Source organism: Parasteatoda tepidariorum, chromosome 1 (genome assembly GCF_982258835.1).
Source record: "Parasteatoda tepidariorum strain Cologne lab strain chromosome 1, Ptep-v5.0, whole genome shotgun sequence".
Classification (NCBI taxonomy): domain Eukaryota; kingdom Metazoa; phylum Arthropoda; class Arachnida; order Araneae; family Theridiidae; genus Parasteatoda; species Parasteatoda tepidariorum.
This window is the reverse complement of record NC_141755.1, coordinates 6,861,857-6,879,694: the sequence shown is the minus strand read 5'-3', so window position 1 is coordinate 6,879,694 and position 17,838 is coordinate 6,861,857. Positions and strand designations below refer to the sequence as shown.

General features: G+C 31.1%; 1 protein-coding gene across 1 annotated transcript; it reads left to right on the top strand.

Moving 5' to 3' along the window:
• Positions 1-3,616: 3,616 nt before the first annotated feature.
• LOC147816263 (uncharacterized) lies at positions 3,617-8,806 on the top strand. Its single transcript, XM_087154727.1, has one exon. It carries the CDS (start codon positions 3,617-3,619, stop codon positions 8,804-8,806), a length of 5,190 nt encoding a protein of 1,729 aa, XP_087010853.1.
• The last annotated feature ends 9,032 nt before the right edge of the window (positions 8,807-17,838 follow it).

Here is a 17,838-nt window from a genome sequence, read left to right as displayed (position 1 = left end):
TAATTATTAACCTGATAAAAATAGCAAAGCACATTTTTAGCAGTTTTCTTCACTGAACATTACATAACGTGATTATTCTGTCCTTTTAGAATGCAGGAAACGATTATCATTTTATTAGATTTTAATGCCTAGCTAAGTATCTGCTTAAAATAAATCAAATGCGAATCTCATTATTATAATCTATTCATACTAACACAATTACAACAATGTAACAATAACTATCGGGACAAATACAAGAAACAAAACACTTGAAGGGATTTAGAGGGCAAATTACAATACTATTTTCCTGATAATAAATAAAATGCGAAGCTTAGCAGACGACAATCGGCTTAAAGGAAATTTTAGAATTAGGAATCAATCTTAAGTCGATACATTTTAAGTCATTACTAGATAAGAAGATTATGACTAAGTGTAAAGATTAAATATTTTCGCAGAGAGATGACGGCTTTTATAAATATTTAAGTTGATAAAATTTGATTGAAAATTGAGAAATTTTTTTTTCGAAATAAAACTAAATATATACCTAAGAATTTAATTTTCTGACTGGCCGAAGGGCTTGCTTGATAGAGTTACAGGTGATTCAAGTTTGATTCCTGGTTGCAGATGGCAGATTTATATAACAAACATGGCTCACATCTAATTATAGTCCCCTGACAATATGTCTCCAGAAATAAATGAATATTGTCTGACCATCAGGAGAAAAACTCTCACTAAAAGACTCCGGAAATGAGAAAGAAAAAAAAATGGTTGTAAAAGAATATCTTTTTAGCTCATTTTCAGGGGAAGTAAGAGACCGGGGACTACCATAACTTATTAACAGCCATAACATATGCGCAGGATTTTATTTTATCTGGAAAAATATTTTACTGTTATTAATTAATCAATTAATTAATTAGTAACATTTTAAAATTAGACAGTTAGTAACATTTACAATTAGTAACAGACAATTAGTGACATTTAGAATTAGAGATTTAATCAGATTTTTCCTAAATTCCGAGTTTTTCTGAATTGTAGAAGTTTTTCTCATGGCGGTACATTAATAGTGGATTTAGCTACTATTGACATCGAATTAACCATGGAAATATTTAATTTTTTTCTCCGTGAAGGGGGGATCCTGAAAACCTTCTCTAATTACATATCTTCAGAATCTTTGTCAAAAATAAAGACAATTAAGTATTCAATAGGTGCCAGAGATCAATAGTGACGAAAATATAAAAACAGACTAATCACAACTGAGAAAAGCAGGTGTACAAAATATTAAAAACCGTTTCAGTGATGGTTGAAACTCAGAGATTTTTTTAATATTAGTAATTCAACTCTTCTCTCTTTCTATTGGTGATAAAACAAGTCTATGGGTAACAAGTTGTAATTTTTTACTTTTCTTAATAGGGACTTTTCATATCTCGATGAAATTTTTGTTCTTATTTAAATATTATTTTACGCCCTCTAATGTGCATGTTTATTTCATTTTCGACAAGAGCTCTGAAAACATATATTAAGATCGGCAATTTCGAAACACCCGGTTGATAAAATATGTGGTTTTGATTCATTCAGAAAGCCCTGTGCGAAAAGATTTAAAACTCATTCTTGATCCAATGATTAACTTGTCTTATGAGTGGGGTAACATGTTTGCTAGCATTAAAATCTGAAAATTCCCTTGATTTGAATTGGTTGACTTTGATGAAATAAAATAAACAAAAAGGGAGTTAAGAGCGTTATTTAATTATAAATATTTAAAATATTAGGAAAAAACGTTTTAACGAACGATTTAGATTCGTCTAGTAAGAATTAAATAAAACTTTTATTTTAATTTTCTCGTTTGGGCGAGAAATATTATTGGCTAAAATGAGCTAAATTAAATAGTGTTATCACGTTGTCACTACGAATAGTTCGTGTTACGTATTCAGATAAATCAATTAATTCTTTCAAGTGCTCATTTTATTGAGAAAGGTAGAAAGGTTAAGCCTGTGATGTCAAAAGATAAGTTATTAATTAGCTAACATATTAAATTAGTTTCTAGTAGGTAACAGTTTCATAAGCTTCTGTCGACTATGCTTAGAATAATCGATTTTTCTTTTGTAAATAAAATGAAAGGCTTGAAACGAAATATCGCCAAGGGAAAGCTTGTTAACTCGCTAATAGTTGCTTTGCTTTACAATGCATCGATGGAGTAGAATTTATTTTGAATTTTAAAAATTAATCGTTTATTTTAGAGAAAAAAGTTTTTATTACAGGAGTGTTATTGATGAAGATTTATAAATATGATTAAAAGAGGTTTTCAAATATTAAGTAGGATTAAACAGAAAATTATATTTAACTTATTTTTGCTCCTACGAAACCTCGTTAATTTTTATCTGAACAAAGGACGGACATATCGCTGTGGCTGACGAGATAGAGCGTTTACCTTAAAATGAGGTGTGCCAGGTTCAAATTTCAGTGGTGGCTGACGTAATGCTACAATGCTGACGTAAGATATCATCAGTGATAGACCCATCATGAGCTAGAATACTTTGCCATCAGACTAATCATGGGTAGTTTTCATGGTTTCTCTCTCCATGTAACACAAATGCTTGTATTTCCAACGGAAAGAACTCAACAAAAACTAATTTGTCTTAATGTTTGATATAAGAGTTTCCTTTCTTCTGAGTAGGGTCCAAAATTACAGAGTTGAATATTGATACTCATTTAACAGCCGACCTAAAATTGAGTCGGTTGTTCATAGACGGTTATATATATATAAAATAATAGTTTAACGACGATTTATTACGGTCCGATGACGATTTTTTACGATACAGATAAATGTGTCAGAAAGTGCAAAAAATCAAAAAAGTTCAGAGCATTAAAATAAAAGTTTTGATTTGCAATTGGTCAAAAATTTCCATAATTTTTTTGATCTCGAAATAGTGATCTGAATCAGTCACTAAAAACTGTTCGGAATCACGGATATGAACCACTCATCGGAGTCACTGATGCGAATCACTTGATTCGAAAAGTGAATTGAATTACTTAGTCATTCCACTTACTATTCGGATTAGTGATTCAATTCAAACGATTCGAATTAGTGATTCAGATCAGAGATACAAATAAAATGTTTCAGATCTCAATTCGAATCGAGTAATTCGGATCACTGATTCTAATCAAATCATTCAAAACACTCTTAAACTTAAATTCTAATAACATTTCACTTACCAAGTGTTGAAGCCGGTATGAATGTAGAAATAGTAGCGCCACCTACATTAATTAGAAAAAAAGTTACTTCCTTGTTGGATTTCATTGCGTCTAGAGATAGACCAATGCGCTGTTGTCAATAAACGCATAATTAATAATTAATCCGCTATTCATTATTTTTGTTGTTGTTTATCTAAAATTAGATCAACATTATTTTCATGAGCTCGTAATACGAACCACGCAAACCCGCAAACGCAATCAAATACAAAATATTAACATGGTGAAGTCGAGCCGGAGCATGGCTCGTGAAGATAGTGTTGCGCATTAAACAATAATCAACGCCTTCCATTGGATTACTAACGAATGATATGGTAATATATTCTAAATTTATCCCAAAGAAGGGGTAAGTAGACTTTATAGTTATTTTGAACTATTTTAGACATTAAACATGGCAAAAGAATTAGAACTCCAAAAATTGAAAACAAAGCTGTCTTCTGTACGAAGATCAGTAACTGGTTATTTGAAAAAAATAGAAGGTAATTTATCTGTAGAAGAAATTAATTTTGATGAATTGTCGGAAAACTTAGAGCTATTAAAAGTAAAAGAAACTGAGTTAAAAACGATAAACTCTGCAGTTGAAAATCTTATTGAAGATGAAACTGAATTGAACAACGAACTAGATAAGGCAAACGAGTACGAAGAAAAAATTATTGTATGGAAATTTCGCGGTGAGAAAAAACTAAAAGAGCAACCGAGAAATGAGTCAGTTTTTTCTGCTCCAAACTTCGAGAGAAACGCGAGTGAAACTATAAAACTTCCGAAACTCTCCTTACCCTTTTTTAGCGGTAATATTACCGAATGGCTAACCTTTAAAGATTTATTTAAAGCCACCGTAACAAAAAATGAATCGTTATCAAACGCGCAAAAGCTTCAGTATTTAAAGACATCTTTAAAAGGTGATGCCTCGCGAATCGTTCAATCTATCGCAATTTCAGATAATAATTTTGAAATAGCTTGGAATTTGTTAGACGAAAGGTATTCAAATACGAGAGAACAAACTTTCGCTCATATTAAACGCTTTTTAAATCTTCCGAATATTCATAATGAATCCGCTACATCTTTATTGAGCTTGGTTGATAATGTAAATGAAATTATTCGTTCATTAGAAACTTTAGGCCAAAAAGTGGATACTTTTAGTGACACTTTAATGTTGTATTTAATATTGCAAAAGTTAGATAGTTCCACTAAATTATGGTGGGAGCGCCAATTAAATAATACTGAAATACCCAAACTCAAAGATTTAATAGAATTTTTGAAAAGCTATGCTAGAACTCTTCAAAACAGCAAAAGTTCGTCCAGTAAATTTCAAAAACCTATTAATGCTAAAGTGAATTCTTTTGTTTCGCTTTCTATATGTGTATATTGTAAAGATAATCATTATATTTCAAAGTGTTCGAAATTTTGTAATTTACCAGTTCAGCAAAAGATTGATTTCGTTAAAAATAATAATCTTTGTTATAACTGTTTATCAGGAATTTACACTATAAAAAAATGTAAATCTTCTAACACCTGTTTTAAGTGTAATCGCAGACATCACAGCTCTTTGCATAGAGATGAGAAACCGAAACCCTTTTTTCCCTCTTTAAGTGCCCCTGAATTTATACCCAGAGCAGATGAACAGAATTCAACGACGCCATCAGCCGCGCCTATTAATGAAGTTTCGTCTATAGTTTGTGCGAATTATTCGAATAGTGAGCAATTGGGCGATAACATAAATCAAAGGAATTCTTCAGTTCTTTTATGCACAGCTATAGTCAAGGTTATAAATTCTCAAAACGAATCCATTAATTGTCGAATCCTCTTAGACTCGGGATCTGAGAAAAACTTTATTACTCGCGAATGTGTCAGCAAGTTAAAATTAAAAATAAATCCCGCTCAAATTTCTATTTCTTGTTTAGGCACTTGTAATACTTCGAGTAATGGACAAGTAGATTTATTATTTTCGCCTCATTTTAATGATAATTTAAAATTCTCAACATCCGCATATGTTATTGATAAAATTTGCGGGAAAATACCAAATTCTTCCATTCCAATTGATTTGTCTAAAAAATATCAAGATCTCGTACTAGCTGACCCATATTTTTGGAAATCAGGAGATATTGATATTCTATGCGGTGTTAATGTATTCTTTACATTAATTAACGGAGAAGTTTTAAAACGCGATGAAAATCTCCCTTTCGCAGTATGCTCTAAACTAGGTTGGATAATTTCCGGAGCAACTACTTTTGAATGCACTAAAACCAACCAAATTTCAGTCAATAATTTCAATATAAGTACCGATGAATTAGTTAAAACATTCTGGGAATTAGAACAAATTCCTTCAGCACAACCGCTCACAAGGGAAGAAGACCTTTGTGAAACACATTTTGTGGAAAATGTCACACGCAATAAAGAAGGCAGGTATTCCGTCAGACTCCTGTTTAAACCCAATAAGGGAATTTTGGGAAATTCAAAAGCCTCCGCGTTCAAATTGCTTTTTAGTCTTGAAAGAAGACTTTTAAAAACTCCAGATATTTATTTTCAATATAAAACATTTATGGCGGAATACCTTTCTCTTGGGCACATGGAGGAAGCTAATAATCTAAATTTAGATAACAAAAATGAGAGCTATTTTATCCCGCATCATCACGTAATTAATGATTCTAGTCCAACCACAAAATTGAGGGTTGTTTTTAATGCCAGCGCAAAAACTACATCCGGGTTATCACTGAATGAAACGCTAATGAATGGTCCTAAAGTACAAGACGATCTTTTCGCTATTCTTCTAAGGTTTAGATGTTACAATATCGCGATAACATGTGATTTGCAAAAAATGTATCGGCAAATAGAGATTCATAGTGAAGATCGCGATTTTCAAAAAATTCTATGGAGAGATGATCCCATGAAACCAGTTAGGGAATATCGCTTGTGTACCGTAACATATGGTACCGCGCCGGCTAGTTATTTGGCAACGCGAGTTTTAAAACAATTAGTCATCGATGAAGGATTGGGCTTTCCTAAGGCAGCTAATTTAGTCTTACATAATTTTTATATAGATGACGGCTTGTTTGGAGCAGAAAGTGCTGACGAAGCCGTTGCATTAATAAATGAACTTAGTGAGCTATTGAGAAAAGGAAAATTCGAGCTTCACAAATGGTGTACCAATAGTCCTTCTGTTTTGGAATTTTTAAGTCAACCTAAAAATATTGACAATACACCATGTAGTACTGCTGACTCTAAATTTATTAAGGTGCTAGGGTTGAGATGGGACCCAAAACATGATGATTTTACCTACAACATTTCCTTTTGTGAGGAGTTGAAGGATGAAATTCCTACAAAAAGGTCCATCCTATCCTGTGTGTCAAAAATCTTTTATCCACTGGGATGGTTATCCCCTATGATCATAACAGCGAAAATTCTAATTCAGGAATTATGGAAGCATCAGTTGGCTTGGGATGATCCAGTACCCCAGGATATTAAGGAGCAATGGATTAAATATCGAGAAGATATTTCCCAAGTTTCGTTAACTGTACCTAGAAAAGTTCTTCTGTACTCCCCATCAGGAATAGAACTTTATTGTTTCTGTGATGCGTCGGAAAAGGCGTACGCTGCAGTTATATACTTGAAATCAACTACCTTAACCACTACACAGGTTAGTGTACTTACATCCAAAACACGCGTCGCACCCTTGAAAACAATATCAATACCGCGCCTTGAACTTTGTTCAGCCGTTTTATTAGTGCACCTTTTACAAACGGTCCTCAAGTCCTTGACTATTCAAATTGACGCAATACGCGCTTTTACGGACTCAACTATAGTTCTTTCATGGTTGAAATCTGAGCCATCACGTTGGCAAATTTTTGTTGCCAATCGTGTTTCCGAAATTCAGTCTATTCTTCCAGTTCAACATTGGAATCATATCAGCTCTGGTCAAAACCCTGCTGATTGCGCTAGTAGAGGACTTCCACCAAATGAGCTAGTTAAATTTGATTTGTGGTGGTCGGGTCCGTCTTGGATGAAAAGTGATGAAATATCGCATTTGGAGGAAATCCCTCTCTCAACAGACGCTCTCAAAGAAGAACGCAAAAAGACATCGTGCTTGATTGAAACAACTCCTATTGACTTTCCGATCATTTACAATGTTTCATCATACGTTAAGTTAAAAAGAATTATAGCTTGGTGTCTCCGCTTCATAATGAACTGTAAATCTCCGAACAATCGCATAAATGGTTATTTAACTAGTAGTGAGATAAAACTAGCTAGAAATGTTTTGGTCAAAATAGTCCAAAAACAAGAATTTCCAAACGAATATCACCAGCTAAAAAATAGCAAACCAATTTCTTCGAGTAGTAAGATCCTCTCCTTGAATCCGGTTTTGGATGAAGAGGGCCTTATCCGTGTTGGCGGTAGGTTAGAAAATACACAATTATCGAATGAAAGAAAACATCCTATTCTCCTACCGAAAAAACATCACTTAACTAATCTAATTATAATTCATTATCATGAATCCTTCTTGCATGCTGGAACACTTTTACTATTATCAGTTATTCGCAAAGAATTTTGGATAGTAAATGCTAGATCAGTTATAAAAAAGCAAATCTGGAAATGCATAAAATGCTTTCGATTAAAAGAAAAAACCGCAACACAGATAATGGCTCAATTACCACCTTCAAGAGTAACGCCTTCTAGAGTATTTTCCAAGACTGGTCTGGATTACGCAGGTCCATTCTTCGTGAAACCGCGATCTGGACGTGGAGTCAGATCAGTTAAAATGTACATTTGCATATTTGTGTGTTTCGCGACAAAAGCGGTGCACATCGAAGTTGTTGGAAATTTAACCGCTGAATCATTTATTGCAGCTCTAAAAAGATTTGTTGCGCGAAGAGGAAAACCAAATGAATTATTTTCAGACTGTGGTTCAAATTTTGTTGCTGCAAATAAGGAAATTAATCGAGCAGTTAAATCTCTTCAAAAAGAAGAATCCATCCATCAGTATTTTGCAGATGAGCAAATTAAATGGCACTTTAACCCACCTTCAGCACCTCACTTTGGAGGAATATGGGAAGCTGCTGTGAAATCCGCAAAATCGCATTTGAAAAGAACAATAGGTGATCATAAATTGACCCTTGAAGAGTTTTTAACTCTTACTGCACAAATTGAATCCTGCTTGAACTCTCGTCCTTTGTGTCCAGTATCGGACGATCCCGCTGAGCTTTCAGCACTTACCCCAGGACATTTCCTTGTGGGAACCGCTCTTTCCTCTATACCAGAAGAGAGCCTTCTAAACGAAAACATATCCCCATTAAAACGTTGGCAGTTGACTCAAAAACTTTTCCAGAATTTTTGGAAAAGATGGGTTAACGAGTATATTTCCAGCTTACAGCAGCGCCCCAAATGGTTGCGAGAACAGCCTAATTTGAAAATTAACGATTTAGTTCTCATTAAAGAGGACAATATTCCACCTTTGAAGTGGAAATTAGGGCGTATACAAGAAGTTTTTCCTAGTGCTGACGCTAAGGTAAGAGTGGTCAGTGTCAAAACTGAGACTGGAACTTATAAAAGACCCATTCACAAACTGTCAGTTTTACCTATTGACTGATTAACTTTCTTTATTTTAGACTTTTATTTTTCTTTTTGTCTTGTGTTATAGTTATCCGGTTTATACCAAGGAATCTATACATCTGTTTAAGATATAATTTTTAATTTCATGTATGTTGCATTAGTTTTTTATAATATCTTTTTATTAGATGTGTATAGTTTAATTTTGTTTTTTGTCAATTTATGTGCAAATTTTGAAACTATGTTTCAAGGTGGCCCGGTATGTTGAAGCCGGTATGAATGTAGAAATAGTAGCGCCACCTACATTAATTAGAAAAAAAGTTACTTCCTTGTTGGATTTCATTGCGTCTAGAGATAGACCAATGCGCTGTTGTCAATAAACGCATAATTAATAATTAATCCGCTATTCATTATTTTTGTTGTTGTTTATCTAAAATTAGATCAACATTATTTTCATGAGCTCGTAATACGAACCACGCAAACCCGCAAACGCAATCAAATACAAAATATTAACACCAAGCACACATTTTCCCTTTACCGTCGATAGAAAAAAGTTATTAAAAAGTTAGAATTCGAGTAAGTAAATGTATTTATATATCCTTTGTATTGCTTCTAAATGCTACAAATACTTCTAATTGAGGCAATTTTTAAGAAACTGCAAAGGAAATGTGTAGCTTCATCTAGATTTGAACTCTGGAAGTATCCCGCGTTCAGGAAATAAGACTCCAGTAAACATCTGAAGAAAACATTGATTTAAGTTAAACAAAACGTTCCACATGCCCAGCGTATTCTCGTTCAATACAGCTATCTGTTGAAGAAGAATGCATAGAAAAGAAATTATCAAATTCGTGTCGCAACATTTATACTCTGAAGATCGGCACCACTTCAGTTCGCTTCACCAATAATGATCGCTACAGCAGCGACGCCACAGGGCTCTCCAACGCAGTCTGGAAGACAGTTACACGGAAAATCTCACGTGGTTATTCTTTATTTCAGAGAGCTGAAAGGCCGGCTTCAATCTGTCTATGCTAACAGTCTGCTTACGATCTTCAATTTGTATGGTGAAGTGCTTTGAAGATTTAGCTAGAACTGAATGTGGTCCACTATAACGTGGAGCATGAGATCTCTTTAATCTATCCTGTCCAAGAAAAACATGAGTACAGTTATTAGGTTCCTTATGAACAAAAACGTTTTTCCTACAATGTTGTGAAGCAGGAGTAGGTTGCAAAGACCTAACTCTATTTTGTAAAAATTCAAGAATCTCATTGTTAGTTAAATTTCCAGAGTTAGAAAAAAACTCTGCAGGCAAAGTTATAGGTGTACCATTCACCATCTCAGCAACAGAACATAGTAAAGGCTCCTTTATCGATGCTCAAATGCCAAGTAATATTGAAGGTAAAACTAAAGTCCACCATCTGTTGAATTTGCAATCGCACTCTTCAATTGCCTGTGCAATCTCTCTACCATCCCGTTTGACTGAGGATGATAAGGTGTGGTATGTAGAAGTTTAATACCAAGAAGGCTAGCAAATTCTCGGAATAAATTACACTCAAATTGCCCTCCCTGGTCCGTTGTAAGTCATTCAGGAACACCAAATCTTGCGATCCAGTTGGAAAAAAATTCAGAAGCAACTGTCTCTGCTTTAATGTCCCGTAGAGGTATAACTTCAGGCCATCGGGAAAACCGATCCACACACGTTAAGCACTAAATATAATCTCGAGAAGGAGGGAGTGGTCCCACGAAATCAGTATGAATCACTCCCGAATCACCGCTCGAAGCTTCATCTAGATTTGAACTCTGGAATTATCCTGCGTTCATGAAATAAGACTCTAGTAAACATCTAAAGAAAGCATTTATCTAAGTTAAACAAAACATTCCACACGTCCAGCATGTTCTCGTTCAATACAGCTGGCCGTTGAAGAAGAATACACAGAAAAGCAATATTCAAATTCGTGTCGCAACATTTATACTCTGAAAATTGGCACCACTTCAGTTCGCTTCACAAATAATGATCGCTACAGCAGCGACGCTACAAAATGCATTACTAGTTTTGTTTCATTTATTTATTAATTTTTTCATGAAAATTTAACGAATTCTTTGAATAGAAATCTTAGTTCTTTAATAAATACGTAAGAATCTCAAAGGTTTTACAAGAAATTGTTAACTGTATATGACATAGCATCACTGTCGAGCAACAATAGTGACTGAAATTTAAGAACCAATAATTAATCATAATTTAAATTTATTTCGATAGAATCAACGAATTAGAATCAATGATTCGAACCCTGATTCTAATAAACTGGAGAGATTCTGATTCAAATTAGTTGCAAATCGGTGATTCGAATCTCCGAATCATTTCAGTGATTCGATTCATGTACCAAATCCGCATGTCCTTGAAATACTTCTTCGAGCAAATATATTTGAGCCTCCTTTAGGGTTGAAGGAGTCCGTTCAAAGCCTGTTTCAGAGGAACAAGATTCACCGCTTACACATGGCAACGTTTTTAGTTGAACAGCAATTGAGTTTGGAAAAATAACTTATTTTTAAATCATTGTATTAAATCATTTCACGATGTAAATAGATGGTTTTTAAATTTCTCTTTAAAGTGCATAATAAGATCAAAGTTATCGCATCACTGTCAAGACGAAAATTTTGGTAAATAAATCAAGCTTTCATCATTCTATAAAATTAAATTTCAGTAATGTGAATATAAAAAGAAAATAACTCAGTTTAAATAAATCTAAAAAAATGAAAAAAAATTATCTTATGGTTAAAGTAAACTGAATAGTTGCTAAAACAAACTCGTATTGTCAAAGCATATTATCATGCAATTAATTATTTATCCGAGGGGGAGTTAAAATGATATATGATACCAAGAGATTAGAATATGAGATAATTTCAAAAATTTTTATTATCATAATTACTTTGAGCCGTAGTTGATTGGCCAACTTATAATTGAGTCAGCGATCCATGTAGCGGGTCTATATATAGGAATAATTAGATTTGGAATAATTATGAAATAAATAATATGTGAATAATAAATAAATGAATAAATAAGTATAAGTGTCTATTAAATTATTAAATTCTTTAATTCTTTCTTTGTGAATGGTATGTCAAAAACTAAGCTTAACAAATGCTTACAGTTACTCATACTCAATTAAGTGAATCACTTTTACTTAACACTCTTATATTGAAATTGGAATAAGAGAGAATTTCAAATAAATCTGGTTTATCACAGTTACTTCAGGATGTTTAATCAGGTTATCCGATTTATTGGTTACCTTGTCATATTTGGGTATACGGTCCATGTAGCGGGCCTATGAGATGGAGTATTTCTTGCTTGTAAGAATTATAAAATTAAATAATAAATGAATAACAAATAATAAAAAAATAAAAGGGTCTATCAAATTAAATACATTAATTCTTTCCCTGTGCATGGTGTGTCAAAAACTAGGCTTATCAAATGCTTACGGTGGCTAATACTAAATTAAGTGTATCGTTTTTACTTAACACACACTTTTATTGAAGTCTGAGTGTGAGTTATGAAACATGAGTGGAATATGAGTTATGGAATTTCAAAAAATCACGTTTATCATAGCTATTCAGACCGTAGTTGATTGGTCAACTTCTCATATTCGGGTAAACAGTCCATACAGCTGGTCTTGAGTGATGGAATATTTTTTTGGAAGCATTATAAAACAAATAATAAATGAATAATAAATAATTAAATAATAAATAATTGAATAAATAAATTAGTCTATTAAATTACTAAAACTCTCATTAAATTTATTAATTCTTTCTCCACCCATGATATGTCAAAAACTAATCTTATCAAATGCTTACAGTCACTGATACTTAATTAAGTGTATCATTTTTATTTAACACTCTTTTATTGATAAATAACGTCATTAAAAATGCTACTAGTGACTGCTGGCTTAGCTTTTTTTTTTTAAATGTTTAGTTATTCTAAAATGGAATTAATGATGTTTTGAAAATCAATGATCCTATATTCCGGACAGCATTTTTTATTTGTTTGATTGAGATGAAAAAGATAATTAATATAAAGATCTGAATTAAAAACTAAATTTCTTGAATAAAAATAATTTTCACTTTATTAGCAAAAGACAATTCGCTTAGTAAGGCGATAATTTTAGTTTTTTTCTTAACGCAACGCAATTATGTGTGCATAGTTGAAGTGTTTTAATTTTTTTCATTGAAAAAGTTGAAAAATAAATGGTTCGAGAAAAGAAAAAGAAGAAGAAAGAGGTGACGAAGTTTGTTATGTTAATGCCATAACTAAAAGAAAAAATTAAGAACGAAAAAAGGGAAAAAAACGTGTAGCATTCATTAATCAAGGTATTTTAACACGTTCAAAAGCTGACGTCAAGCTCATTTCGCCTTTCCCAGTACCACCTTATTCCAGAAATGAAAATGGAAAATATATTTAATTTTTTTAAAGAGTTAAAAAAAGGCGCTGATAATCTAGAAAGTAATTTGAAACTGTACACTTGCCTTTTTTTTAAAAATAAAATTCTATTCTATAACTCCAATGAAATACCTTATATGACAGAAGCAATTAGTTTTAAGGGATTCTTTTTTGAATTAATTAAATATTTCTTAGATGAATGTAGATTTCATTGAAATTAAAGAAAGATAAATTGTAGCTAAACCGACCCAAGAGAATAAAGAGTTAAAATGAGTATCTAAAAGTAAATTAGGTTGCAATTACTCCTGGCTTAAAATAATATTTTGTTTCATAAGATTTAAATTTTTTTATTATTTTTAAAAAGGAAAAATAAACTGAATATATTAAAAGAAATTAATTTAAGTATAAAAAATAAAATTATTCAACTTATCAGGTTTTAAACCTTTTTGTTATTTAATACTATTCTATCATAAACTGTTAAATTCTTTATTTTTTTAAACACAGTCAGTTAAATACGATCGTTTTTTTTTGCAGTAAAAAATATGTTTTAGGTTGCATGTAAAGCTTACTTTTAATTCGTTTTTAATCAGTATTACAATTTCAAACCATTTCGTCTTTCATTAATATTATATTATTATATTATAAACTGTCTATTGGTTTATTTTACGAGTAAGATTGTTTAAAAGCTATAATTTTTTAAAAATTAAAAAAAATTCTTTTTATTTCACATGAAGTTTACTTTTACTGCGTTTTTATCCGCCAAGATTTGAAACTATCTTTTCACGGTGGAAAAAATGTGGTAATGTGGTTTACCAAAAATTCTGGTTTTTAAGATTGTTGTTCGTATTATCACACATTTAGTAAAGTGCACAAAAGTGAATAGCAAATTTAACCGAATAAACAGTTTTTTTGCGATTCTCTGAAGTATCATGATAAAATCACCAAATTTAACCACATTTATCAAATTTAATCACAGATTATAAAGCCATATTTTATTGTTAATTTTACCAAAGTTATTACTAAAGCGCTTCAGTAAAAATCACCGAGCACTTGTGCGTCCCCATAGAACCAGAAACACGTTGAATTTTATCATATTCTGGAAGTTTTGACCATACTTTTTTCTAAGTGTTCATTTATTACCATTCTATGATAATCTGTCTAAAAGTTTATTTTTCAAGCAAAGTTATTTAATATCATTATTTTTTTTGGAAATAAAAATGATTGCAATAAAAGCTTATCTATACCACGTGTAATTATTTTTCTTAATTTTTTCGAGTCGTGCTGCTGTGAGAGGCACTAGCGACACTTAGATCAAGCTACGGTATAAAGTACAATTGTTTTGTTCGCATTATCTGCAAAATCAATTTTACTCTAAAAACCATATTTACCTTTGAACATTATACTGTAATTTTGCAGTAATATTTATTTTATTAAAGTGATTCAGTGAATTTACTGTAATTGTTACTGCAAAAATTACAGTACATCAGATTTTTTATTCCATAACATGCTCCCCTCAGGAATTTGTTAAGGAACATCAGGAACATGTTACAGTTACGTAAGCAATCAAGAACAATCGGGACAATAAGGAACAATCAGGAAAATTCAAGAACATGTTACAGTAATTTCTACTTTAATTTGATTCGGAATATTTAATTGCGTAAATTTGAACAAAAATTTGTGTGACGATAAATTCCGTAATAAATTTGATTTGCAGCAGGCAAAACACAATTACATTGTTTTCAGACACAGAGACCCTGTGGAGATTTTAGAATAATAGTTAGTTGGAAAAGCGGTTAGGATGTTGAAGGACGACAAATTTCCTTTGACTATTCAACATTTTTGCCTACACCAATTCAATCAGTTTACTCATTTTGCTCTATCTTTTCCAGTTTTATCTTAAAATTCAAGATAAATAGCAGATAGATCATAATCAAAGTAATTAATCACGCTTAATTCTGTATTCTGTCATCACTAAATAGTGATGTAAATAAATGATCGATCTCAAATAAATAAACTCGACAATCATGACCTTAAGCAAAATTGCTTAAAATATTTTACTTCCTATCTTTAATATGCACATAGATATTAAGACGCTCTAATAATATTAGATTTTTATTAAAGAACAACTGAATTAGTTGACACTAATTGAAAGATTTCATACTTTTCATGGAAACAGCAAGTTTAAAAGTTGACTCACTTTTATGCATTTACACATTTCAGCATTTTTACCTCAGTTTTACTTATAAATATTTTGCAACAAATGAGAATTTCTTTTCTCTTACCAAAAGTAATATTTAAGAAATCTAATTATAAAATAACTTCTTAAAGAAAATTTAAACTGCAGCAAAAATATTATATTGTATTTAGACAGTAAAAATCCTTTTCAAATAAATATTTCAATTAACCAAGACTCCCATTATTAAGAGGAATTTTAATATAAAGCTCAAAAATCTTCTTATAACATATCTCTCTGCATATTTTTAATTGAAAATATTTAAATTATTTAACAATAATTTATGCAGATTCTTATAATCATAAACAGTTCGTAAAACCGAAGGATAGCTTTATTTAAATAATAATGGGAGAGCAGAAAAAAAAATTAAAATAAAGTATCGAAAGAAAAAAAGAAGAAAAAGAAACATCTTGTTCCTTTAAAATAATGAATCTTTTGATCGACTAAATTTTGTTAAGGAAGTAAGATAAGCTTTAAGCTCATTATAGAGCAGAATAAATCTTTGAAAAGCATATTAACCAAATAAGATCCACTTTCCGGAGAATATTCTTTAGGAATCGATAAACTTCAAATTCGGAATGCTTTTGATTTCGATTAATATTTTTCAGACACAAATCTTAAAACTTGTATTTTTTATGCTCAAATATTGGATGATTTTTATACATGTTTACTTTTAATAATGGCAATTTCAAATTAGATTTGAAACTGCGGAAATAAAAATGTAGAAATGGATGAATTTTCATAGGTTATACGGGTTTACGGAATATTTTCAATCCGACATTCATGCGTTTTAGAACGTAAAATAGATAAGAAAGCTAAATTATGTTGCTTTTTCACATTATAAAGTATTTTCAACCCAGTATTTTTATAAATCTTACTCTAGGCATCCAAGAAATTCCAGTTAAATGTAAAATAATTTTTGCCAGCATTCAACTCCTTAGCAAATACACTGTTTGAGAGAATGGAATGAAATTTTGCATAAAGATAGCATAAATTTAGTGTTTAAAACGACTATCTGGATTTGTCCTTAGAATAGTTAAGAGTTTAATTTGAATCTGTGAACCTAAAATCAGTAAAGTAGCAGGAAAAAAAATCAAGCTATGCAGTACACTGTAAAAAATTAAGGATCAATCAATGATGAAAAGAATTGGCTCCGTGGGTGCATTATTCATAAAATACATTTTTATGCAAAATTTCTTTCTATAGTAAAATTTTACAATGTAATTTTTTCAGTAATATTTGTTTAAATTCAGTGATTCAAAGATTTTATAGTAACTACTACCGTAAAGATTGCTGTTTATAAATTTTTTGTCCGTAAAAATTTACGGTAAAAAGTACCGGCATCCGAATCACGCGGATACTTTTTTACTGTAATTTAATCCGGAATTTTTGATGGTGTATTGTGACATTTCATGGAGAAAATTGCTAGATTTTGATAAAACATGTGTAGGTGACGCTTTCAATAGCATTATTTTTTTGTGCAGAATATACTAAATGTAGTTAATCTTTCTTTTGATAAGTTGAACTTTTAAAAATTTATTTTCTTAATCTAATGATGTAAAGTCACAGTGATTGTAAACGAATAATAGGAACATTGAAATCATATTTAATTTCTTAATTGTCTTGACATATGCTTTTAAATTGCGCGCATAGTTGCGCATTGTTAATTAATAGGAATTAATTTATTATTTACAATTATTTTTATCCTGTAAGAAGAACGTGTATTTAGAAAGTTATAAGAAAATAAACAGAGATATCTTAATGTTTAAGGAGAATACGCCAAAACGCGCAGCTTATTTTATCATAACTGTTTAAATAGAAAATTTAAACAGAAAAAAAGTTGCTTCTGAACGTGATAAATGTACGTGTAAAATGAATTCTAATAGAGAGATGAGAAAAACCTTTAAATCGATTATATAAAATATATTTTATGAATGTAGTTTATTACATCATAGCTGTTTAAATAAACTTTAAAAAAAAGGTGATTAAACTTACAAAAAAGATGCTTCTTAACTTGCTGAATGTGCTTAACATGTAAAATAAATTTTAAGAACACTTATAAGATAAGTCATTAAAACTATTAAAACAATATTTTTTTGACATATTGCAATATAGCTGTTTAAATAGACCTAAACGGAAAAAAAGTGCCCATACCTATACAAAAAGATGCTTCTTAACGTGCTAAATGTGCTTAACGTGTATAACGAATACTAATAGTACTTATAAGAAAAGTATTTAAATCTATCAAAAAATGTATATTTTTCGACGTAAATGTATTTATTACATCATAGCAGTTAAGATAAACCTAAACAGAAAAAAAGGTGAATAAACTAATAAAAAGATTCTTCTTAATGTGCTAAATGTGCTTAACATGCAAAATGAATTTTAACAGCACTTAAAGGCAAGAGCAATC